This window comes from Leopardus geoffroyi, chromosome A2, assembly GCF_018350155.1.
Source record: "Leopardus geoffroyi isolate Oge1 chromosome A2, O.geoffroyi_Oge1_pat1.0, whole genome shotgun sequence".
NCBI classification, from domain to species: Eukaryota; Metazoa; Chordata; class Mammalia; order Carnivora; family Felidae; genus Leopardus; species Leopardus geoffroyi.
Genome location: NC_059331.1, coordinates 104628922 through 104656659, shown reverse-complemented (window position 1 = coordinate 104656659; position 27738 = coordinate 104628922). Strand labels below are relative to the sequence as shown.

The following is a 27738-nucleotide window of genomic DNA, read 5'->3' as shown; positions in this document are numbered from 1 at the left end:
CATGTTATTTTCGTACCTTTAATCAGTGCCTTCAAAAATGATGTCTGACTGTTATCTAGAGGAAAAGAGGTATTCTTGCTTAACAAAGAAAATTTTTCCAAAGAAGTTATCATTTGACCTAAGACTGTCTTAATAGGGTACAGATGTCAAACCAAAGCAAAAATGTTAGTACGTCAAAACCTAAAGATCAATCACTTGATCTATTCATTTTTGGTAACCCAATGACAGACCTGATTGTATTGATTAAATAATCTTTACATTTTAGAAGAGTCTGGAATGTAGTTTGTTCATTGACTCATATTAAACATTATCTTACAGAGAGGGAGGCAAACCATAAGAGACTCTTACACACAGAGAACAGACAGGGTTGCTGGAGGAGGGGGTGGGAGTGGGGAATGGACTGGATGGGTGATGGGCACTGAGGAGGGCATTTGTTGGGATGAGCACTGGGTGTGTATGTAAGTGATGAATCATTGGGTTCTACCCCCCACAATCAAAACTACACGGTATATTAACTAACTTCAGTTTAATAAAACTAAAACAAAAACATTATCTTATAAAGATGGTTTTAACTCTTGAGGTAAATTATATTCCTAGAATAAATTCTATTCCTAGAATCTTATTCCCTTTTTACTCTTACAAAAATTTAATGAGGGGGGCCTGGGTGGCTCAGTTGGTTGAGTGTCCGACTCTTGATTTTGGCTTAGGAAGTGATCTCATCGTTCTTAGGAATGAACTCCATGTCAGGCTCTCTGCTGTCATAGAGCCTGCTTGGGATTCTCTCTCTCCTTCTCTCTCTGTCCCTACCTTGCTTGTGTGTGTGCACGTGTACTCTGTCTCAAAATAAATAAACTTAAAAAAAAATTAATGAACAGTGACCGTGAGTTGGACATTAGGCAAGGTATTGGAAATAACAAAGATGGATAAAAGTTCTTGTTGCCTAGAGCAGTCCATGTTCCAATTTGGTAGACTGGCATGCATATAATTACAATGCAATGGAGAAAGTACATCAGGCATATAAATGTGAAGAGAAGAAAACTGACCATGATAATACATAGAAGAGTTTGCCTTTTTTTAATGATTAATATTCTAGAGAGGTGGGCTATGTCATCAAAATAACAAACCTTTCCTCATGCCCAAAGATTAGTATTGTGAATCTTTAAAACAAATACTTCTCACTGTAACTTACACTATCCTTGTAGTAAGGTAAATTCAACATCAAGGGCATCTTTCAGAAATAAAACTATGTTTAGAAAGTGAATCTTAAAAACTTTACTCCCAAATGAACAGATTAAGTTGCCTCAAATATCTCTATTTCAAGTTGAATACTATTTTCCCCAGAGTGAACCCATTAGTCTTCATAGTTTTATTGGAAATTAACAGCTCATTAGATGTCCAGTAACACATCTTCTATGGCACATTAATTTTTCATGGGTTAAAAACTGATTTTGCTTCAAGAAAAATTAAAAATACTATTTTAGAAAATTCCACACACAAAAATGCTCTAACAGTGGTTTTTCACAGTGTCAAAAATAACAGCCACATTTCCATATCTAGAACTTGTAGATTACTGCTTAGCCACTGTTTTGCTTTTTTTAAGAAAAAGATTTCTAGACAAATGGCACCTTTTACTCTGCATCTGATTTTGTATGCTTAGTTTACTTCTGTCATAAAGGTGTCAGTCAATGAGGAGTTCTCTGACTTTATGCACGAAACTTGCTATTCCTCAGCACTCAGATTGTTCTCCATAACATGTATCACAATGAAAGGATCATTTACTTATTTACATATCATGTGTCGTCTTTCACTAGGGTGTAAGCTCCATGATAGAAGATTTTTCCCTGTCTTGCTTATTACCACAGTATCCTAAGGAATTAGTGCTATTCCTATCCTACTTTGGCTTCTTAATGAATATTTCTTGACTACATGAATAAATTTACTACTATACAGATGCACAGGAAACAAATAAATAATACTTTTGACTTTTTGTATACATATCAAATACCAAGTATTTACATACATTATATGTAATCTTCACAAATGCCAGGAAAGAATAAGTATTTTTAATATTTTCATTCCCATTTCTCATTGAGAAAATTGAGGATTGGAGACATTAAGGAACGGCTCTTAGTCACACACTTAAAAATATGACAACCTAGGATTCAAATTCAGCTCTGACTCCAAAGAGTCCTCTTTCCATATACCAAAGGGACAATTACAATTGCCTGTGATCAATACATTTTAAAAGCGCCCCATACATTCTGAAAAATAACTCAATTTTTGCTCACTGGCTACTGACCACATTAATTTTTCAGTTTAACAACAAGATTCTAAGTCTATCTCACAGAAGTGACTGAAAAACAACCTTTAAATCCAAAACAGTTCTACAATTCTCCCTAAAGATAATCTGTAGAAATCTTGATAAACATACTGATTGTCTTTTCACTTTTTCAAATATTATGACAGTATTTAGGATTTGTTGTATGATATTTCCTAAATCTCATAAGGAAATAGAAATAGTTGAGGACAAAAAGGGTATTGGTAAAATGTCACAAGAATCAATTTTTGAGCAACACACAATTCTGCACTACTTTGGGATGACTGCTCTTATGTCTTCAAATAAACTCATGTAAAGATAATTTATTATCAAGGTCCATGGCTTTCTCAATTTTTTACTAATTACTAACACAAAAGCTTACTTTTTGAGAAAATAAAAATAGCCTCTATTTGTAAGAAGAATCATAAGCCTCTAGAGGTAGCACTCCTCTGGGCTCTTGGGAATGCTGAGAGTTCAAACTCAAGGGTCTCAAAAGAAAATCCTAGTACAATATTAAATTGACTCTGACAAAACCCAATGATTAATGAAAAATGAAGTTATACAGTTGAAAATATAAAAATGACAAAAGTTAATGATCTCATAGCCACATTATGTGGCAGTCATACTGTTCAATCAAAAACCCATTAAACATTTAAAAGTTCTAATTTTCATAATACAGATGGTTCAGTAATTACCCAGGGAATTTAAATTTATAATTATCCGTTGCAATGAGAGGGTTTTTAAAGAATTATTTTATTTTGCTTATTTTAAAATTACTGTATTTTATCACAGACAGAAAATACATAAATAGAATGCAGCGCCTTCTTTTCCCATTTTCTTTTAAAATAGAAAATAAAGTATATGGTCTGTAATTCACCACCGATTGAAATGTTTTATTGGTAAATTCAATTTCAAAAGAATTATAAAACAGGAATATAACTGAGTAATAGTAGGCATTTGAAACTGTGACACCATTGTGTCCCATCTGACTGCAGGTAGCCTGAAGCAGGGCTTTATTCTGCTGATACAAAGGTAGTAAACCCCAAAATTAATTTGTGTTACATGTTTCACATCACAAGCAGCACAATAATATGTAATATTATGTTGACTTCTGAAAAGCCATATGGAAAACTTGGTAACATTGTTGTTTTAGAAAAATTGTAGGCTTCTAATATACAAAATAAATCTACATGACTTATTTAAACTAAGCTTTACTTAAAATAAAAAGTTAGTGATATGTTTCCTTCTTTCTTTCCTTTAGTTTTTCATTCAGTAATTATTTAATGAATACCTATTATGTGCAATATGTTCAGGGTAGAGAGGACAGCAAACACAGCTGATCCCTGTGATCAGGAAATTTATACACTTGAAAGGTAAAGTGTCTTCAATTCAGACCTATGTTCTTTATACCAGACACCTCCAGGTTTCTTCAGGGAATCAAATTATTTTTGTTATAAATGTTGCAAACATAACAGTAATCATAACCGTAACTTATAACACTTAACCTTTCAGTATTCCTTCTCCATCCTTTTCCCCTTTCTTTCCAATACATTGAGCTGGATATTACTTATTCCCTGGTATGTTTTTATATTTTAACATTTTATATGAATGGCATCATATTATATATATCTTCTACAGTTTGCAGTTTCTTTTCTTTTTGTTAATTTTATTTAAACCCAAGTTTGTTAACATACAGTGTAATAATGGTTTCAGGAGTAGAATTTAGGGATTTGTCACTTACATATAACACCCAGTGCTCAACACAACAAGTGCCCTCCTTAATACCCATCGCCCATTTAGCCCATCCCCCACACCCCCCCCAGCAACCCTTAGTTTGTTCTCTATATTAAGACTCTTATGGTTTGCCTCCCTGCAGTTTGTTTTCAACATTACATTTTATCAATTTATTTACATTAAACTTTCTTAATATAAATGTTCTTAACTCAAACACTAACTTCATACACTTGAAACATTCCAACTAAGGTCAAGGTGATAACACGCATACCACTATTATTTAATCTTGTTTTGGAGATATTAGCCAACACTATTAGACAAGAGAAAGACAAAGTATAAAGTTGTAAAAGAGGAAGTAAAACCAACCGTATTTGTGTACACCTAGAAATGTCCAGGGAATCAACTGAAACACCCTTACAAACAATAAGAGAATACAGTGAGGACCTCTGTTGATAATATTAGGAAAATCAACAATAGGTTAAAAAAAACCCAACAGATTATTCAAGACAACTCTAAATTCTGTATCTGCGTTCTTCTAGTTACATCCCTAAATTTCGAGAGGAGAGTGATCAAAACAAGAAAACTGTCCACTATGTGTATTTCCAAGAGGAAATCGATACATAAGCAAATCACATTTAGAGATAAATCAGGTATGGAGATAAGTTACAACAGATTTCTATGTTTTTTTTCAGAGCACTCTTCTCTACTAAGAGCTGTTAAGATTTTAGAGATAGGAGGTACCTTACTTAGAGGATGGATCATTTGATCTATTCTTTTTTATAATGCTGATAGAAAAGCCATTCTTAGAGTACATAACTGACTTCCCCAGGGTCCCATAGCTAATTAATAGTAAAGTTGGATTCAGAATTCATGTTTCCTAGGTTGCTGTCTGGAACTGTCTTTCATGATGGATTAATATTGACCGTAATGAAGCAATATGATTTTAAATCAATTGTTGGCAAAAATAGAGATTATACAAAAACACAACAAAAAATGTTGGTGACATTGTGTGTGTGTATGTGTGTGTGTGTACACATAATCCATGGGTTGAATTTATCTTACACTGAAAAACAAGTATGTGATGTTCTTCCCCAAAACATCTACATGAGTACATGTCTAGGCTTTGGTGTCAGACAAACCTATTTGAATCCTGCTTTGGAACTTACTGTTGATGTGACCTTGGGAAAGGCACATGACCTCTTAGTTTTGGCTTCCTTATCTGTAAAATGTAAAAAAATAAAAACCTAGCCTCAAAACCTAACCAGAACAAAAATTATAAGTTTTGTAGGGGGGCCTGGGTGGCTCAGTTAATTAAGCATCCAACTCTTGGTTTTTGGCTCAGGTCATGATCTCACAGGTTCATGAGGTTGAGCCCCACATTGGGCTCAGTGCTGACAGAGCAGAGCCTGCTTGGGATTCTCTTTCTATCTCCCTCCCCTGCTTGTGCTCTCTCAAAATAAATAAATACTTAAAAAGGGTAAGTTTTGCTTTCTTTTCTATCTACAATCCTAATTTTTCAATACAAATGATAATTGTTAAGAATTAAATTTACAATATAGAATGTTTTCTATTTGTTGGTTATCTACGAATATGTATCTATTATGTGCCAGGTTCTGTTCTAGGAGATGGAGAAACAGCATAACTGTCCTCATGGATCTTAAATTCCAACAGGGAAAGACATAATAATCTGCTAACAAGTTTCAAATTTTGATGTAGCAGAAAGAACACAGGAAAGGGATACAAACTGTGGGAGCACACCTTTTCTTAGACAAAGTAATCAGGAAAGTACCTCTACTAAAGAGGTGATATTCAGGCTGAGACCTGAATGATATGAAGGAGCCACTCATATACTAATCTGTGAGAAGATGATGTCCAGGCCTACAGAAGACGGGCAAGGACTTTAGAGTACAAATGAGTTCAGCATGAACATGCACCAGAAAAGTCAGCATATTTGGCATGATATTAAATGTTAGGTACAACTATGTGGGCCATATTGGATATTCTATTTGCAATGAGAAGCCATTGGAGGGTTTAAAAATTTAAGTAATATGATTTGATTTTGAATTTGATGCTTGTTTTGGTTGCAATTTAGAGAAAATAGAGGATAGGTAAGAATGAAAATAGGGACATAGGGCAAAAGGCTACTGCAGTAGTCCGTATCAGGAATGAGAGTGTCTGAAAGTATTGTAGTAGTAGTAGGAGTAGAAAGTATAATATGGTTCAGAGTATGTTATAGTTTAGAGTAAGGGCAGGCTGATAGGTAGATATGGAAATCAACAACAACAACAAAAAAGTAATTAGGAATGATTCCTCTGTTGTTGGCACCCAAAAATGGATAAGTTGGTAAAGACTATGGGAGACATAGTTGTGATGGGAGTGATGAAGAATGAGGACATAAGAATTCTATTTGGGCAGTATTGAGCTTAAGACAGTCTTTAGATATTCAATGCCAATGTCAGCAAATATTTGGACAGATGAATTTAGGTCTTGGAAGAAGAATTAAGCGCTGGTATTAGAAGTTTTGAAGTCCTCAACATATAGTTATTATAAGACTATTTGCAATCATCTAGGGAACAATACGTAAATAGAGAAGAAAAAGGCCCCAAGGACTAATAAGCCATGTTAATACAACTTAGGTAGAGGTGAAGAATTTAGCTAACAGGACTGAGGAGTTGCCAGTTTTGTATGAAGAAAATTAGGGGACAATATGGGCCACAGAAACCAAGATAAGAACATTTTCAAGAAAGAGGAAATGGCCGATTGCCAAAAGATATTAAGAAGTCAGATAAGATTCAAGCAGAGGTATGACTACTTTGACAAGAAAGAGACTGTAAGTGACCTTACAAGAATCATTTCAGTAGAATGGTAGAGATCAAAGCCCAGTTGAAATAATTTAAAGAGGGGCCAGGACATGTCATTTTGTACTTCATCCTTCCTGTTTAATTTTAAGACTGGAGCTATAGCAGCAATCTTTGAACCATGGTAGAAAGACCAAAAGACTCATGGTAAAATTACTCCTGATATCTTGGGCTTCTAGCAATACTATTTCTGGGCTTTTAGTCAAGCGTTATATTTTATATCTTCCATATATTAATCAAACCTTTCCTGCAGCATAAAAATCTACCTCCTCTATAAACAATATATGGTATATATATCTCTGTCCTGGTCCCCTAGACTTTCAGCTTGAATAAGAAACAAAAAACAAAAACACAAAACAAAAACAAAAACAAAAACAAAAACTGCAGCATTGGTTTGCAGAGTCCACTGCATTTACTGTCCATAAGAACATCTTTCACCATCTCCTTTTAAGTCTGTATGTCCTAGTCTCAAAATGACCATATGAAGCTGAATATATGTATGAAAGGGAAACTTTCACAAAGCAGAGATCTAGAACTCCTTTAAAAAAATATGGATATATGTTGCTTTATACACTCAACCATAAACAGTCATTTCAGAATGATTTTCTAAACTTCAGTTTAGTGTTCTGAGAATTAACACTACATGACTGTAATCAGGAGGTAACAGCTGGAGAAAGGATGAGGTCAAAGTTAGGGTCTCTGAAAGACTGGGAGATATTAAAACATGTTTGTCAAAGAAAATTTAAACAAATGAAGAAATTCTTTTTCAAGGAACTAAAATATTTTCTATCTGATATTTCTCTGGCATTAGTGTCTCAAATGAAGTTTTTGATTATAACAAAATTTTCTTTCAAAAATAATTTTATAATATTTAAATAAATATAGGAATCCTCATGTTTTCATTATAAAGCACTAGAAACTGTCATAAAACATACTGTCATAAGTCTAGATTTTCCAACAAAACATTTTAAGATAATAGAATTAATTTAATACAGTTAATTAATGATGAAGAATTTAGGCTCAACATATTCAAGAGCTTATTTGCCACTATTAAAATTTTTAAATATGATATATGATTTTATATTTTCCTAAATTTGCTAATATAACCAGTTTAAAATATGGTAATGTATAACATACAGAAGAGAATAAAAATAGAAAACCAAAAACTTAAAAGGTTTATAACATTATATGACAATAATTTACTATTTTTAATCAAACAGGATTATAGTACTGTTCATATATCTAATACATGTTATTTTTCAAATTCATTAGCATATTTCATAATGGTAAAAACAAAGCATGTAATGATTAGAAAAACTAGTCTTTAAATACTTTGATTAAATTAAGTATATTGCTATAAAATATCATTGCAAAATTGATATGTAACTGTGCTAATTGCTTTAAGACAATAGCAGTGTTAAAGCTGGATAAAATACTTCCATAAATTATAACAAGTGAATCAGCAACTTTATATTATCATAAAAATAATTTGGAAATGCTAAATTCTTTTCTGCCCATAATGAAATTGCCTAAGAGACATTTTGGAGATTTGCTCATTTTCAGTCTATTTAAGTTTATAGCAGTGATAATGATACCATAGTGGTTCTTAAAATAATGTGAATTTTTCAGATATGAAGGTTTATGCACACAAGAACTTTTATTTTCTTCTAGATCCTCAGTGAAACAGCCAGTGGAAATTTTAAAATAGAGAGGGAGAGAAAGAGAAAGAGGGAAAGAAGAAGTGAGAACATATACCTACAGAGAGCGAGAGAGAGAAGTAGAGAGAGGGAGAGGGAGAGAGGGAAAGAACAAGTGAGAACATATGCCTATTATGATATTGGCATCACAGAACACTCCTACCACATTCTAAAAATATCAAGAATATTTGCTGGGACCCAACAAACCAGGTTAGTTCTCTTGCTACTGGCTTTAACAGTACCTTCAGTTATTTTTCCATAGCTTCCTTCTCATTTTCTATATTCTCTGATAGACTATAAGCAAGCATCAAGAAGACAGGAGCTGTATCCTGTCATGGATGCCATGGTACTAAGCAACTATTACGGGGCCTTATACTTATAAAATGCTCAGTAAATATTTGTTAAATGAAGGCAAGATAAAAAGGTAGAAAGAGATATACTAATATCCTAACAGTGGTTACCTGAGAGGTAGGTTAGGAGTTTTGTTTTCTTTATTCTTTTTTTTTTTTTTTTTTGCATTTTTTGAATGATCTTAGTAAACATATATTACTTGTATAAGAATATAATAATACATTTAAAAATGCAGCTATTAAAGTAATCTGCCACTTAATTCCTTACTAAACATACCACAGATAAACAGTAATATGAAAAAAAGTAGTAATTAAAATGATGCATAGTTATTTATAAAATATTATGCTAAATGAAGCTTATGTATTTTATTTATTTACAAATTACTGTAGTATACCATCTTCAAAAATTAATTAAGGGCATATTTTAGTATAGAGACTATTGTTCAATAAAATTTTGTTTTTCATTGTTGGAGAAGTGAAGAAATGTAAAGTAGATCTGGATTCTCAAAGGCCGTCAAATATTTCTAACATACGTAAAACCTTTTATACTTCTAATTTTTTAAAAAGTTTATTTATTTTGAGAGAGAGTGAGCAAACGAACAGGGCAGAGAGAGAGGGGGAATCCCAAGCAGGCTCTTCCCTGTCAGCGCAGAGACCCATGTGGAGCTTGAATCTGTGAACTGTGAGGTCACGACCTGAGCTGAAATTAAGAGTTGGAGCCCAACACCCTGAGCGACCCAGGTGCCCCTATTTCTAATTTCTAAGTAATGCAACCAAGTAGTGTATAGCTTGTTCCTATCCTAGACAAATACTTAACTACGAAAAGATGAAGCAGTAAATTACAGGGCTACATTTTGTATGAGCAGAAAATACTAGATTTTTCAAACTGGTAACTTTTATGACATTAGCCAACTAGCCATTAAATCATTAATGTCATTTTAATACTGTATGTTTATATAGGATAATAATTTGACTTTGAGAACTTAAAGTATTGTGCTATTAACATAAGAACTACTTTTTTTTTGCATTGTTTTTTGGTGGTTTTGTATAGTGAACATGTGACTAAAACAAAATCTTACTATTTTTCCCCCTATCAAACATAGTAAGATTTTCTTTAAGCTAGATTTGTGATGATACGTTAAACTTGTCATACTATTTTTAATAAAATACAGCATCCTTACTTTAATATATGGAAGATACATTTTCAAGAAGGAAAATGCTGATGTTATCTTGGTTATAAGCTGGCTGCTGAAATGATTTAGATAGTTTTCTCTTCAATACAATATCAGTGTAAGGCCTTTCTTTTCAATGAGTTATAGTGGATAGTTCAAACCTATTTTATGTGTATCTCTTAGTTCAGAAAAATGGGAAAACATAAATATTTACTCTATATAGACAGAAAAGACACAAGATATAGATAAAAAATGATCCATTATAGAGCAGTGAATAATTACAATGTGTAACACTGTAAGAATGGAAAAGGGCATCAAGTATTTCCACCAGCTTTAAATTTGAGGATATCTAAAGTTACTGAGAAAATTTTAAATCGGTAATTTTGTGTGTTTGGGATATGTGTTTTTGGTTCACGAATCTACACTGATAATAAATTTAACATTGTTGTCTATAGCACACTTTGCCAAAAAGAGTAAAACTTTGGCTTTAATTGAAAAGCATCTCTAAAAAAAATGCCTAAAAAATCCTAATATAAAAATAAAAAATAATAATCAGTGGTGCTTGTTTTAAGTAAATTCTTCCTTTTACCTCTGATATTTAGATATTGAAAAGGTAGCTACGTAAGTTTTTGTGGACAAAAAATTCTCATGGTTGGATAATTTAAGGAAAATATGCTATTTTTTTTTCTTTCATGATGCAGTATTTTTTAAATTTTGGAAGACTACACGGTAAGGAGAAGGAAGTATCAATTAGGAACAGCAATATCACTAATAAAGCGATCAGTATAAAATTTATAGGTACAAGAAACAGTTTCAAACTACATTTAAAAATGAGACACAAAAATACCTGTTATCAGTCACATACTACATTGATGCAAAATGCTGTTAATTTCAAATAAAATCTGTACACAGATTAAAACTTTTTGTAGGAACCATATATCCAATTAAGCTCTTGATGATCAAGACTATTATATACCACAATGCAAGAAAAAATTTTAAATAAGTTATTTTATATCAAAATGGGAAAATATTTGTCTACATATGCCAAACAATAAGCCCAATTAGATAATCATGGAAATGATACAATATTTGGGAAGTATATAGACACTGTAAGAGATTTAGTCACAAATGTACACAATGAAACACTGAGTATCAGTACTATATATGGCAAAGACCAATGGACTTGCAGACATAAAGTCTAAAGTCCTTAGCTGGGCCCTGCTATTTATTATGGGTCTTTTTGTAATATTTATTTATTATTTTTGAGAGACAGAGAGAGAGAGAGACAAGGGGGCAGATAGAGGATCAGAAGCTGGCTCTGTGCTGACAGCACAGAGCCTGACACTGGGCTTAAACTCAAGAACTACGAGATCATGACCTGAGCCCAAGTTGGATATTCAACTGACTGAGCCACTCCACCTGCCCCAATTACGGGTCTCTGACAATTCATTCACAAATCTTCTTGGAACTCCAGATTCTTAAATACAGAGATAACCTTGAGGCGGATGAGGTCTAAGAACATTTGACCAGTTGATCTGCAAAGTGAATTCTAGATTTAAATTCAAAGATTCCACCTATTCTAAATGAATAAGAAGTATATTATGAATAGAACTCCACATGAAACTGGTATTTTCCTCAAATAACCTTGAGGAACCATTTCTTTCCCTGGGTAAATGCTTTATAATTCTAACCAACTAAATTTTTTTTTTTTAATTTTTTTTTTCAACGTTTATTTATTTTTTTGGGGACAGAGAGAGACAGAGCATGAACGGGGGAGGGGCAGAGAGAGAGGGAGACACAGAATCGGAAACAGGCTCCAGGCTCTGAGCCATCAGCCCAGAGCCCGACGCGGGGCTCGAACTCACGGACCGCGAGATCGTGACCTGGCTGAAGTCGGACGCTTAACCGACTGCGCCACCCAGGCGCCCCTAACCAACTAAATTTTTAAGGCAGACATTACTTATTTGGAGCACATTTATAGTATCTATTGACCTGCTACTAGCAATAATTCAGTATCATATGAAATGTAAGAATAATAGCTTAAATTAAAACTTGAGATGCTTCAAAAATGTAGTATTCATGTGATCCTTTGTTGAAAATATGAAATAGTACTATGCTGTAATTCTATATTAATCCAGAAAAAAAGAGCCTATAACCAGATTTATATACGATACCATTGTTCTCAAAGAATCTTTTTGACAGTAACAATTATATAAAGAGCTACTGTAAGTTTTTTGGCATTCTATCCTTTGAGTTATGAAAAATCAAACATGAAACAAAATAGCTTGGCTTTGCTCACAAGTCAGGATAAACATAAGATTAGCAACAAAAGTATTCACTATATATCATCATGATTATTATTACTATAATTGTATTAGTACATTACATCATATCCTATGGAAAATTTTACTCAACTCCCATCAATTCTAGAAACACTTACTATACCTTTTGTATACCTACTATAGCTTTTTGTATTAATAATTATCACGATGATGTGTATTACCATTTATAGAGGATTTAATGGGCCAAGAATTGTGCTATGCATGCTACATAGGCTATTCTCTGATCTTCAAAACAAGCTTATACAGTATTATCTTTAAGTTATCAATGATGACACTGAAACTCAGAAGGGTTAAGGAATTTGCCCAGAGCATCACAACTACCAAATGGAGGAGGAGATATTCAAATCCAGGTATGACTGACCATAAACCTGATGTTCCTCAGGCATGTTTCACTTAGTTTCAATCTTATAGAAATAGACATATAAAGAAAGAGGTTACCTTACAGATAATAAACATAACACAAAACATACTGGCTTTTGACATTTACATGAAAAGACTGACCATACATCAAAGATGTTTCCCAGGAATTAAACATTTCTTAATGTAAGTAGTTGGGAACAATTTCAGATAAGGCCAAACTTTGCAACCTACTGCCATTCTATTGGCATGAAGCCAATCATTAAATCATAAAGGATAGAAATTTCAATCCTAAAACTCTTTCAAATCCTATCATTTGAAACTTTTTGCCTGAACTTCTAGTTTCTTTAAATATTTCTATGTAAGATATTCTGCAGTTTGTTTATCATATGGTGAGAAAAAAAATTATAAATTTATAGCTCGTCACTGCTGAACAATGAGAACATGAAAGCTTTAAAGAAGTGTTATACAAAATTTGGATTGTAAGTAAAATGTTACTTCCACCTAGCTTTTATATTTGCTTCATCTGTATTCATATGCCTAGACATGTAACAAAAAAATACTGACCTATGTATCAGTCCAAATGTGCTAGAACAGCAAGCATGTTCTAGTCTACACAAAATGTGGATTTAGTGACTTCTGAACAATTTGGCTTTAACAGTAAAATTTAATAGAAAAGAATAAGATAGGGTACATCATCTATAATAAGGACAAAAAAGGCAAGTTTTGAGTGTCGAGTGTATATATACATAGAGAGTGTGTGTACAAAGGGTCTTGGAAAAGGCTCTGCAAGGGCTCAGTGTGTAGGGATATGTGTAGAATGTGTCAGAATGTCTGTAAGGATGTATATAGGGGTATAAAAAGGTTGGTGTAAAGAGACATGTGCAGAATCACATATAAAAAAAAATGTGTGTAGGGACATACACAGGGATTTGTGTAGAATAATATGTAGAAATGGGTAAAGACTTGTGGCTCTGCAAATAACTGGCATCAGAAGCCAGCTCATCCCCACACTCAGGAATCCAGAAGTCAATGCCTTATTATATGAACTTGATTATAATGATGTCTTAGTACATTATTTGTAAGAGTACATCATATCCTATGGAAAATTTTACTTAACTCTCATCAATTCTAAGAACATTTACTATATTTTGTATTCCTACTATAACTTTTGGTACCTTAAAAGATACACCAAAAGTTACTCTTCGACTTTTTCATTTTTTGTAATTTATTTTTCATTTCTTTCAGAAACAAAGCTAAATGCTTGGTATACTCCATACATTTGCCTTTTAACATTTTAAATCACTTATACTTTAGGGTTAATGTAAAATACATTCTTCATTTAAACATAATACAACTTTGTAAAATGTTTTATTTCAAATTAAAGGCTGATGATTTCTGTTTGTCTACTTTCCTCTCAATATGAAGTTAATAAGAATGGACAATTAGTTAACTTGATCATGCTTTTACCTAGGTCAATACATAAAGCTACTCAGAGAATAGAGTTTCTAAAATGAATCTTCCTATATGCAAATGCTACTAAGTCGTGTTAATACCCTCCAAATGTTAGAAGAACCAAGTATACATTGAAATAAACACAATGACTCTGAAGGTTAAATATAGATAAATGTCTTATATACAAATTAAATGTTTTCTCTTAATAGGTCACTTGTAAATAAATCTGTAAATTTTTAAATTAGTTCTGTGCTAGGCATAATTTTTGCTTAAAATTACTTTGAACCCAACTTCTTTTTATTGTTAATTTCAGTGGGACTGGAAGAACATATCTAAAAAGCAGTCTGCTTATAAAACAAAATGTTCTTACATAAATGTTGTAAATATGAAAATAGTTGTGTTTTGTTTTGTTTTGTTTTTTTTTTTTTTTTTTTTGCAGGCAGTTCTAGTCCCTGAGATTTCTGTGGTGAGAATATCTCCAAAGTCTTTGTTTTAATAGATTGTAAGAACTCATACAGGGAAAAAATAAAATATTTGCTCTAAAAAGAACATCCTTCTAGAGCTATAAAAATGAGAAAAATATAACAACCATATGTTTCCATTTGGTTACATTATTTGGGTTTCAAAATCACCTGTTACAAAGGCCCCAAATTCACTTAAAAATTTGGAATGCTATTTTTAAAAATAAATTTGTATATTATATGGTTGAAGTCAAGAAGTTTTAAAATTTAGTGACTTTGAACCAAATAAGAATGGAGGTAAATAAATAAAAAAGAAATATGTCTTCAAGCCATACACAATAACAATAAAAAATATACAATTCTCAGTCTTAGTGTGCTTGTCTCCTAGAATCTGTTTTTCTGAAAATAATTATTGGAAATATAGACATGAGGTACGTTTTAGAAATTAAAATATTATTAGTGTAAAATATATATGATTTATATGGTAAAACGTTTGTCATTGTTGTACTTCATTCGGCCAAGTATTTGCTTGCTTGGCTCCATGAAACAATAGTATCATATACCTTGGACTTTATTTTTATTTTTTAATTTTTTCATATACCTGGGACTTTTAAAGGAGAGTAATAGGTCTTTAGTCTTTCAATTTACATGCCTGTTTCCCAATGAGATAGAATTACTCAGAGGAAGAATTCTATTTGGCTCCCATTTTTAAGTAATTATTAAATAAAATGTCTTACTCGTTTTTGAATCTTCATAGTATAGTAGTGGCCAGGGTAAAGGCATTAATGTGTGTGAATAAGAAGACTCATAAATCAAACCCTAGAATTATAGAAGACAAAAATATGCATACAAACCAGAAGGGACATAGTAAAACAAAGGTCAGATCATTTGAAAGACTTCAAATAGTAACACACAAAAAATGTTACAAAGGAATCCTACTGAAACTTAGATTTATTAAGACTTATGTTTCACTCTCTACATAGATATTTACAATTCTGTCTTCAACAATCACAAAGTGATCTAGTACTTTATGGATATTTATGGATTATGATCTCAAAATATGTTTCAAATAAAACTGATTATAATGACTGATGTCACAAATAGATCTATTTACTTCTTAATTTAGCAACATACACCGTGTGTAGGTCACAAAACTGACTTTATGAAAAAATAATTTTTTTAAATATTTATTTATTTTGAGAGAGAGAGAGAGAGAGAAAGAGAGAAAGACTGCGCAGGGAAGGGCAGAGACAGAGAATCCCAAGCAAGCTCCTTATGCTGTCAGCACAGAGCCCCATGCTAGGCTCTGTCTCGTTAACTGTGACATCATGACCTAAGCTGAGATCCGTAGTCTGACACTTAGGGGTGCCTGGGTGGCTCAGCTAGTTAAGTGTCAGACTCTGGATTTCGGCTCAGGTCATGATCTTGCCCCATGTCTGTCCAGCTCCATGCTGAGCCATGGAACCTGCTTGGGATTTTGTCTTTCTCCCTCTCTCTACGCCTCCCCTCTTGCTTGCTCTCAAAATAAGTAAGTAAACATTAAAAAAAAAAAAAAAAAAAAACTTTATTAAAAAAAAAAGGTTTGACACTTAACCAACTGGAACACTCAGCTACCCCTTAATGCTTATTTTGGAATATTAAGGAAAAGAGCAATGTAAAAGTTGTTTATGCTAGTGTTTCTCAACCCTTTGTTATTAGCATCCCCCAAAGAGTTTTCTTAGAAATTTTTTTCATAAGTAGGGGCGCCTGGGTGGCTCAGTTGGTTAAGTATCTGACTTCGGCTCAGGTCAAGATCTCATGGTCTGCGAGTTCGAGCCCCATGTTGGGCTCTGTGCTGTCAGTTCAGAGCCTAGATAGAGCCTGCATCAGATTCTGTGTCTCCCTCTCTCTCTGTCCCTCCCTTCTCTTTGTCCCTCCCCTACTCACGCTATGTCTGTCTCTCAAAAAATGAATGTTAAAAAAAATTTTTTTAAGAAAATTTTTTCATAAGTGCCTCCCATGAAATTTTAATGCCACAGATATATTGCATATCTGTGTACGTGCTGTTTGTATAGCTGTACTTTATATAATAAAAAGGAGTTAAGCTTTATGCTTAAAAAGAGCTTAACTCTTTAAGGTTATGAATGACTAAATATAAATTTTTATAATTTAACAAATTTAAAATTAAAAGCTATTAATATGTAACTTAACTGTGTAACTACAATTGCTGAGTAATCTTAATTTATATAAATTAGGTCAAAATAATCCAATTAAAAAATGGGCAGAGGACCCGATTAGACATTTTTCCGAAGAAGACTTAACAGATGACCAACAGATTCATGAAAGATTCTCAACATCACTGATCATTAGAGAAATGCAAATCAAAATCACAATGAGATATCACCTTATACCTGTCAGAATGGTTAAAATCAAAAAGACAAGTGTTGACAAAGATAAGGAGAAAATTGAACCCTAGTGTGCTGTTGGTATGAATGTAAATTGGTATAGTCACTGTGGAAAACAGTTTGGAAGTTCCTCAAAAAACTAAAACCAGAATTTTTAAATTTACCCAAAGAAAATAAAAACACTAATAAACTATGTTTACTGCAGCATTATTTACAATAGCCAAGATACGGAAGCAACTTAGGTGTCCATCCACAGATGAATGGATATGGAAGATGTTATATGCACACATCCCCAAAATGGAATTTTACTAGCAATAAAAGAGGAGGAGATCTTGCCATTTGCAACAACAGGGATAGAGCAGAGAGTACAATGCTAAGTGAAATAAGTCAGACCTAGACAGACAAATACCATATAATTTCACTCATGTGGAATCTAAAAAACACAAATGAATAAACAAGAAGCAGAACCAGACCTATAAATACTGAAAAAAACTGATGGTTGCCAGAGGGGAGGGGAATTGGGGGATGAGCAAAATGGGCAAAAGGGAGTGAGAGATACAGGCTTCCTCTGTAATGTATAAATTACAGGAATAAAAAGCACAGCATAAGGAATACTGTCAATGATACTGTTATAGAATTGTGTGGTGCCAGAGGCAGCTACACCTGTGGTGAGCAAAATGTAAACTATACTGTTGTCCAATCATGATGTACACCTGAAACTAATGTACCACTGTGTGTCTACTATACTTAAATCATAAAATAACATTAGAAAATTTAAAAATTATAATGTCAAGTTACATGTAACATAAACATGTAAGAATAACAGTGCAAAACTTAAATCATTCAAACTATTACATTTCTAGTAAAAGTAACTGAAAAATTAAGTCGTGTCTTAAAAGTCTTAAAAGTCTTAAAATTTTAGTGAACTTTAGGTTTTGCTTGATAAGAGAAAATAGCTGCTAAATAATCATTCATATATTGTCAGTATTTTCTAATTTCAGGAACTGAAATAATTAATGATGGATTAAATAATGTTTATAATAGTAAATAACAAATCTTTTTATTCTTAAAGCCAAAGTTATAAACAGCATCCACAAGATGGCCAATAACAGCCAGCAGGCAAATGTGAAATAACTTCAAGATAAAGCAATTGATGAAATGTCATATGATCACAACCATTTGTTTGTCACTGTTTTATTGATCATTATACATTTTTGTGTATTCTTCGTGATCTCAATGATAGTATTTCTTGTGCGATACCCAAGAAAACCTGAGACAAATTAAATACTAAAAATAAGATTTTATCAGAAAAGGTTCAGCGATAGAGGTCACAAACCCTCTTTGGTTTTTATTCCTGTGAGAACCAATTTTTGTCCCCTTGGAGCAACTCTGCCCTCAGAATGCATGGCATATGTTACGTTATGTTAAGATCTTTAAAAATACACATAGAAAAAAATAACAATGCTAGCAATGGCTATTCCCTAACTGGTTTCTATTTTCATATTTATATATTATTCCGTAATAAGCACGTACCTCTTTGTAATTTTCAAAAGAGTAATTAATTATGGCCATGTTTACTATGGGCATAATTAGATTAACCATAATCTTTTTTGTCTTAATACCTCACAAAATAGCTAGACAAGCTGAACTGGAGAAATTACAGGGGCACCTGAGTAGCTTAGTTAGTTGAGCTTACAACGTCAGCTAAGGTCCTGATCTCATGGTTCTGTGGGATCCAGCCCTGCGCTGGACTCTGTGCTGTTAGCACAGAACCTGCTTGGGATTTTCTGTCTGCCTCTGTCTGCCCATTCCCTGTGTGCTGCTACTCACAATCTCTTTCTCTCAAAATAAACAAACATTAAAAAAAAAGATTACAGAATATGAGAATACGGTCTCATATATGTAAATTATGTTTATATATGTTTATTGATATTTTTAGCTGAGATATCCAAAACATTTGCAATGGACTAAGCTGATACACAGGGTTAAGGATGGCAAATGCCCTTCTCAGTTTCAACATTTCCTAGGATCCTATAATAATAGCGTATGGCCAAAAATGTGCCCAGCCTTTCTTTAAAGACAAGAAAGCTGTAACTGATGTGGGGAACAAAGGCAGAGAAATGTAGATAAAATTAAATTTTGATATAACGTGCAGCCCACTGACAAATACTTGAGGCCGACAGAGTGTAACACTCCTCCAGGAACTTGCAACTGTCTTAATGTTAATGCTTTATTAGAGGCAAAAACAACTTTAGCGTGACAGTAGCTGGGCCTCCAAGGTTCTGTGAGTCTTCTTTAGCGTATGAAAGTCCTTTCGGAAATGTCCCTTACCTTCACCTCCCCCAACACCCAAGTATATAATCAGTCACTCCTCACAATCCCAGGGCAGCTCTTTCTGCCCACTGGTCCTGTCCTGGTGCTTTCATAAAACTGCCTTTTCACACGGAAGACATCTCAATTCTTTCTTGGCTGTGGGCTCTGAACCTCAACACTTCAAACCACATCAATAACTATGTAAAGGATTTAAATATAAAAAAGGAAAATGTAATCCATTTTTTATTCATGAATGCTGACTTGAAATTTCTGAAAATTTGGTTTCATTCAGAGTATAGAATACTTTACTATGGTAGTTATGTTATTTATGGGTCAAAAAAGATAAATACACTCCAATAGATAAAAACAGCCCACAAAGGCAAAAAGCCTACTGATTTTTTCAGCCCAAATAAAACTGAAGAGTTCTAACTCCTTTCCCCTTGCATCCTGAAAAAGACTGAATTAAATGCTAACAGACACAACTATTCAGCAGCAGCACTGCCAACGTGGCATGATTTGGCACGGTGGAAGTCAGAGCAGCTGCTAACTGCACCCAGCCTCGCCAACCTTAATACATATGTGATGAAAAATGAAGGACTTTAAAATACAAGAAATGCAAATAGAACTGATTTTACAAAGACAGGACAAGAATTTAGGTCTGAAATGAGAGGATGAAAAATTTAAACTGTTGTCAACAATGCTAACCTATGTGAAGCAAAGCTTACCAATTTTTTCTGCCATTCCCCTCCCACCTCTGTTTTTTAATTCCAGTTGACTTTAATAAGACAAGTCTGAATGTATCATAAGTTAATTCTTTATCAGTTTTCATATATCATCCTTTACCTTGGTCGGCCAGCTAAAAATTATGCAAGCTATAAATTAGCTTTAAACAAGCTCTGAATCAGGTTTGAACTGGTTTTCGAATTAAAGAGCCTTCAGTATATTACAAGGTGCTGTCATTTTATTACCTCAATCAATTCTGTGTGGCCTGAGGTGGAAGGAAATGAATGCTGTCTTCATTTGCAATGGGTTTATCTCTTACAGCAGGCTCTGGAAACACAACCACAGCAATGAATTGAAAGCTAAAGTTACATTTGACATTAGCAATGCAGGAAACTGCTCCTTAACAAAGTTGGAGTTGCAATGGGAAAAAAAAAAAAAGCCATTTCTTTACCATGAAAAATACACAAAAAAATTAACCCTTGCTTAAAATTAAATTTTTAAGGAGTATTTAAAAAATTATAGTTCTATTAAAATAATTTTAGATGATCCTCAAATGAAAAAAGTGAAAACAATGGACGTGTTCTCAGTGTTCTGTAAGTAATAGACATAAAATATACATACACTTCATCTTTTTTTTTTTTTTTAAGGCAGGGAGAATGGTAGGAGAGGCAGAGAGAATTCCAAGCACAATCCACGCTCAACACAGAGCTGGAAAGGGGGCTTGATCCCATGATCATGAGATCATGACCCCAGCCGAAGTCAAGAGTCAATGTTCAACCAACTGACCTACCCAGGCGCCCTTTCATCTTTATCTTATTAAAACCATTTCATTTCTTTTTCTTGTGAACATTCAACTGAATGGAAAAGTGAATTAGATACTGGTCAGGTTCATCGACAATATAACCAAACTCTAAAACACAGATAAAATAGCCCCACACCAAAGCTCCAATGAGTAAGTATTATTTATTATGGTCTCCATTTTAAAATGAAGAAATGAGGCAGAGATTAAGTCATTCACCGAAGTTTACCCAGTTACCTAGATTGTATGATTTTGAGTGTATTCCTGAAGGAGACTATTTGACTAAGATTATAGGAACCCTGAGAACATTGAAGAGACTACTTTCTCAGGAAATATTGTACCAGAAGAAGTAATGAGGGGCACTGATGACAGAATGAATAAAACCAAGTTTATAGGCCTTAGGAGGGTATGTCAAGTAAAGAAAGAGGTGGGTTCCAGCGCCTGCAAAGATAAAAGGATATTATGTGTAAGTATGCTTTGAACACACATATATATGCAAGAAGACTTTTATTCTTTTGACAAAGTTAAGAGACTTATAGGGGTGCCTGGGTGGCTCAGTCAGTTAAGCATCTGCCTTTGGCTCAGGGCATGATCTCACAGTTTGTGGGTTTGAGCCCTGCATCAGGCTCTCTGCTGTCAGCACAGAGCTTGCTTTGGATCCTCTGTCTCCCTCTGTCTCTGCCATATATATAAGGGTCTATTTCTGGACTGTCGATTGTGTTGCACTGATCTATATGTCTGCTCTTTTGCTAATATTACATTGTCTTTTTTTAAAAAATATATACCACGTTATCTTGATTACTGTTGCTTTAGAATAAGTCTTGAAGTCACAGAGTTTCAGTACTCCAGCTATGCTCTTCTCATATATGTTGTATGATTCCAACTATATGACATGTGGAACGGGCAAAACTATGGAAACAGGAAAAAGATCTGTGGTTGCCAGAGGTTTGAGGGAAGGGATGGAGGGGTAAATAGGTAGAGCACAAGAGATTGTTTTGGACAGTCTATTCTGAATGATCCTGTACAGGTGGATATATGTTATCATAAATTTTTCAAAACCTATGAAATATACAATACAGTGAATCCTAATATAAATTGTGGACTTCAAATAGTGCCTCATTAATTGTAACAAAATGTACCGCAGTAATTCAAAATGTTAATACGAGAACAAGAATGAGGGGGCATATGGAAACTCTCTATACTTGCCACTCAGTTCCTGTAAGCTTAAAACTGCCCCCGCTCAAATTTTTATTAAAAAAGTTTTTTTTAAACATTAGTTAACTATTACTACACTTTTCAAACTTTTATGCAGTTACCCCCATAGAAACTATACACACATTTTTTTTCTCCATGGATTCCCCTATGTTGCTTCAAATACCAGAAAGGCCTTTTAAGTATGGTAGCATATAGCAGCATTATACTTCTTTGGTTTGATTTTTCTTTTTTTTAAATTTATTTATTTAGAGAGAGAGAGAGACAGTGCGAATGGGGGTGGGGAAGAAAGAAAGGAAGAGAGAGAATCCCAAGCAAGCTCCATGCTGCCAGCAAAGGGCCTGTGAACTCATGAAACCACAAGATCATGACCTGAGACAAAACCAAGAGTTGGACACTTTACCGACTGAGCCACCCAGGTGCCATCTTTTTTTAAAAGTTTATTTATTTTGAGAGAGGGGGGGAGGGAGGGAGGGTGAAAGAAAGAGAAAGAACAAGTTGGGGGGGGCGGGCAGAGAGAGGGAGAATCCCAACCAGGCTCTGCACTGTCAGCACAGAGTCTGATTCAGGGGGCTTGAACTCATGAACCATGAGATCATGACCTGAGCCAAAATCAAGAGTCAGATGCTTAACCAACTGAGCCACCTAGGAGCCCCCAACTTCCCTGGCATCTTAAAGGTAGGTTTAACTATGTAATTTATGAAATGTAAGCTGGAGTGATATGTGTGTAAGTTTCCAAACATAATTTTAAAAAGCCATTCTGCAATTTGCCATATTTCCTGCTACAGTACCAGGGACTACCTATGTTGAAATAAAACTGCCTTCAGCTTCAGTCCCCAAGTTACTAGCATGTGCAGCATCACTCTGCCAATCTGTATTGATATGTTATTTTGCATGAGAATTCAACTTGTGTTAATCCAGTAAAATTTTGAGATTTTGGGGTTTGTGTTGCATAACTTAGCCTATCCTCACTTACATTCCTATCAAATGCTACCTAGTTTTCATAATTACATTCAAATGAGGTATTATCCACCCAAAGGGCCAGATTCATGCCTTATTATCTTAGTATATGTCAAGTACCTAGTGCAGTATGTGGCATACCTTTGAATACAATACAGATTTCATTCAATAACATAAGGTTACTCTTGCAGACATATTGGTAGGGCTATGGTGAGAAAGAAAATACCTTTATAAATAATACTGTTTCTTCTCAATTTATGTACAAAAAATATGAAATATAGCTATTTTTTAAGATTAATTTTACCCTCTTAGACAATGCCAGTGTTCTTCGTTCTGGAGAAGACAATTTCTTTTTAATTTAAAACTGTATCTCTACTTCAAAGAAATTTACTATAATCAACAGGTACTTGTAGATATTAGCAGAAATGCTGAGTGAACTAGACAGGGATAGAAACTATTCTGAGAAAAGATATTATTTTAAAGTTGCTGAACAGATATTTTCTTATGTCTTTTACTCTTGGTCTTTTATACATATTTGGGTCATGGCTGGCAGAAATTTACATTTTCAGACAGCGTTTGTTGTTTCAACAAATAGCCTTGGGCATGTAAGGCAAAAAAACAGAATCTGAACTATTTCCATTGTCATTCAACAAAATGAAAGTTTAGAAAGTAATTTTAGTAACAACTAATAGGAAATAAGCTAGCAGTGAAGGACCACTAGAAACAATTTTAAATCTATCTTAGAAAAAATTATGTATAACATTGAAACTCCCAGTCTTCAAGAAAGTATGAAAGAAATATTCTGTCCCATTCGCATTTGTAATCTAGCTCGTAAAAAGAGCCTCCACATAAAAAGATGAATAAGAATGCAAAGAAACCTCTCCTGAATGCCAAATGAATAGTCTAGCAAAGAAATGAAAAAGAAATCAGTCTGGTCCTAAAGACTGTAGAGAAACTAGGACTTAAGCTGAAAGAGAGCTATCTGTAGTATTAGTGTGGAGGCAGATTACAGATAGCCTTGGAAGTCACGGTTAAACCCTGATGTCTGCCCTACAGTATGGACAATGGAGAACTCCTTCCTTGAGTTTTTTATCCTGGAAGGGCAAGTGAAAAATAATCTTTCAAAAAGACTGATTTGGAAAAAGTGTGTATAATGGCTTACTGAGAATAGAAAACCAGATTTTGAAGGGAAGGATGATTTTTGGAGGAACAAAAACAAACATTTTTTTTTCCTCCTGAGACAGGAAATAAGAGACTGAGGTAGAGAGTAATGAAAATTGAATTAGGAAAAGTATGAAAGATTATTTCTCAAGTTGAGAGGGGAGAAGATGTGGATACAGGCCCTTTTCCTCAGTGAAGTTAAGAGATAGAGTCCTCTTGAAAAAATGAGGATGCTGGGAATGAAACAGACTTGAGATATGTGGCAAAGATTTGAAATAGCTGCCACAAGAAATCTGATAAGGAGCTCACATAAGACAGCAATGAGATGTGGTTTAATGTAGGAGGCATAAATTTGTAGTGAATCTAGATTCCCAAGTTCTTCCAGTTATTTCTGGCCAGAAGAAAAAAACAGTTAAGATGAAACAATACAATGGATCCAGAGGGGCTCCTGGGTGCCTCAGTCAAATATCTTACTTCGGCTCAGGTCATGATCTCACAGTTCAGGGGTTTGAGCTCTGTACTGGGCTCTGCATTGACACTGCGGATCCTGCTAAGCATTTTCTCTCCCTCTCTCTCTGTCCCTCTCCCAGCTCACTCACTCTCTCTCTCTTTCAAAATAAATAAATAAACTTAAAACCAAAACAAAACAGAACAATGGATTCAGAGAGAGCTGGGGAATTAGAGGGCTCTAATGTTTTTTCTAAAGTATACATTAAATGCCAAAAAACGGGTTTCATGTTTTGAAATATATATATATTTTTATTTTTGAGAGAGTGCAAGCTGGGGAGGGATAGAGAGGAGGGACAGAGGATCTGAAGCGGGCTCTGCACTGACAGCAGGGAGCCCGATGTGGGGCTTTAACTCATAAACCGTGAGATCATGACCTGAGCTGAAGTCAGATGCTCAACCAACTGAACCACCCACGTGCCCCCCAAAAATTGTTTTAAAAAGAGAGGGATAAAATCAAAAGGAAGAGGAGGGCCTAGGGACCTTGAAGAGCTGAGGAACTGGTAGAGAGTATGTGAAGAAGTGACAAAAACTAAAAAAAAAATAAAAACCTTGATTTGAGTCATGGTGACAGGGTATTTGACATACTTACATTAAAGGATTCATGGCTTGGGTGAAATCTGCTCTCTCTGTATATCATAAATGGTCTGAAATTTCATTTTTTAAAGATATGCACTGATAAAATACTTCAGAAAATATTTACTTCAAAGCCTCACACACAAAAAAATTGGTCTGACAATTCATTAGAGAAGTAAAGGTGAGATAAGAAAGAAAGGATTTCTTTAGAAGAGATGTTTTAAAGGGAGTCCCTCTATGAGAGGAATTTTCTGAAAAGTACTCTAAGCGTTTCCCCCTACAAGTCTGAGGGTCACAGAGACTGAGTGGTGATCCGTGTCTGTCTAGCTGTAGTGGCAGAGCAGCACAGAAAAAAAAATCAGGGCCACAGATGGAATGACTTTCTTTCTGAGCTTACAGAGCAAGAGTGTGTATGTGCTTATCTTAGGAATAATGATGAGATGTGGAAGAGAGAAGACTCTGGTTATCTAGAAAGGGATCTAGCTAGAGAGGACAGCCTATTGGGAATGAGGTGATACCAAGCAAAGAAGAGACAAAAGGAACTTCAGTTCTGAAAATGAGTTGTAAGAAACACACAGGAGAAGGCATCCATCTCTTACTCACATCTAAGGAACTGCAGGTAGGCAAGTCCTAACAATGAGAAATCACCAAAACCTAGCAAAGAGTCGAAGTTCAGAATGGCCCCATCAAACTCTAGATTTTCTAGGTTGAAGCAGGCCTGAGCTGGTGAGAGGAGAAGTTTTAACTGGTTGAGAGAATGAAGCCTTGACATTAAACTAGACTAGATTTATACACACACACACACACACACACACACACACACACACACACACACACACACAAATAATCCCTTAAGGAGACTGGAAACACCATGAGATATGCCCTGGAGTCACTGGAGAAAAGAAGATTCAGCGGAGCTTGTTTAAAGGCACTAGGAAGAAAGAATTAAGTTGCTTTCTGTTTGTATCTGGTGTTAAATTCAAGAACAAAATCTATTTATATCTGAATAAAAATGAAAGACTACTATTTTAAAAATAGGAATCTGAATAGTCCTTTAACATGGAAAACAGATAAGATCACTTCTATTGTCTTTTACACTCTTCATTTAAAATTAATTGAATACTGGTATCAATTTCAGACTGCAGGATTTTTTTTTTCTCAAATTGCTATGGTGAGTAAAAACTACTAATATTAATTTAAAAAGCAACTAACCATATTTGACCCTATAAGATTACTATCCTAGAGAAGGTTTTTTTGTTTGTTTGTTTTTTTAGTGATAATAGACCACAAACACTTAGAGTATTGACTACACCTCAGGGAAAAATGAGGAGGGGAGAAAGAGTAGGAAAAAAAGAAAAAATTGGGGGATTTTGGAACAGCTAAATCATAAAATTTATTTCACTGCAAAAATTAGATTCTTGAGTAGTAGACTTGGGAGCACTCAAAAAGAAATGGAGAATAAAATGGTACTTAATGTAGTCATGCTGCAAACAGGTTAAAACTGCTACACTGTCACTAGTCAGAGAGAAAAGGTAGACAAGTGTCTAAATCATAGGGCACTTTGCCTTCTTGTAAAAAAGCAGAATGTTTTCTGAAAATATCTATTTCGTTCACAATCCTAAAATGACTTCCAGTGGGGACAAATTAATAACTGGTAACTAAATTTAATGAGTAGATACTAGAATAAATTTTAAATTGAGTTATTAAGTAATGATTTTGTTATTGTTGTTGAAACTGCCGCATTAACATAAGGAAATAATGCTGAAATACCTTATATTCATGAATTGCTTTAAGTTACCTATCTGTGCTTTGGAAACTGATTCACAGGTATCTGGTCATCTAAATCTAGAAATCTGATTCTAGAAATAGAATTCACACAATACTATAATGCATAGTCTTTGAAAGTTGAGAAAACAGTCTAGTCCCTCACGAACACAAAAGTGAACTAATAAAAATGAACTGATGCAGCCTGAACTTTTCAAAGTGATTCTTAAAAATTGTAACCTCTATATGCATACTTTAAAGAGTTTTCAAGCCAGTGAACCAGATAATCATTTGTAGCCATTATTGAAGGTACATTTAACAAAAAACCATCTTAACTTCAATGAAGATATAACACTACAACATAAACCTTTAAGAAACCTTCAGAGAAAACATTAAAATAGATTGCATCTTAGGTGACCAGAGTTTAAATTTAGCATATGAATATAGTTCAGAGGAAAAAAAGAGAACAATATATTAAAGCTAAAAAAACTTGTAGAACTGAAATCACTTCAGAACCAAGAGGGCTATGGGAGGTCACAGGTAGAAAATGGTAGAACAACATAGTTACACACATGGATCTTTATCTGAGGGGGATA

The 27738-nt window shown here is 34.0% G+C and overlaps 1 protein-coding gene across 6 annotated transcripts in view; it reads right to left on the bottom strand.

The window, feature by feature from the left end:
* PHF14 (PHD finger protein 14) overlaps positions 1 to 27738 on the bottom strand; it is a 209819-nt gene that overhangs the window by 15165 nt on the left and 166916 nt on the right. Inside the window, exon 18 of one of the 6 annotated variants that reach the window (XM_045494924.1) lies at positions 17 to 55. The exons of 2 other annotated variants lie outside the window; for them this stretch is intronic. In XM_045494924.1, the coding sequence (XP_045350880.1) occupies positions 32 to 55 (24 nt within the window). In that variant the 3' untranslated portion in view covers positions 17 to 31. Of the gene's footprint in view, positions 1 to 16; positions 56 to 20408; positions 20491 to 21358; positions 21404 to 25993; positions 26033 to 27738 lie in introns of those variants that run through there. 3 more of the 6 variants (XM_045494925.1, XM_045494921.1, XM_045494923.1) reach the window with 3 other exon arrangements.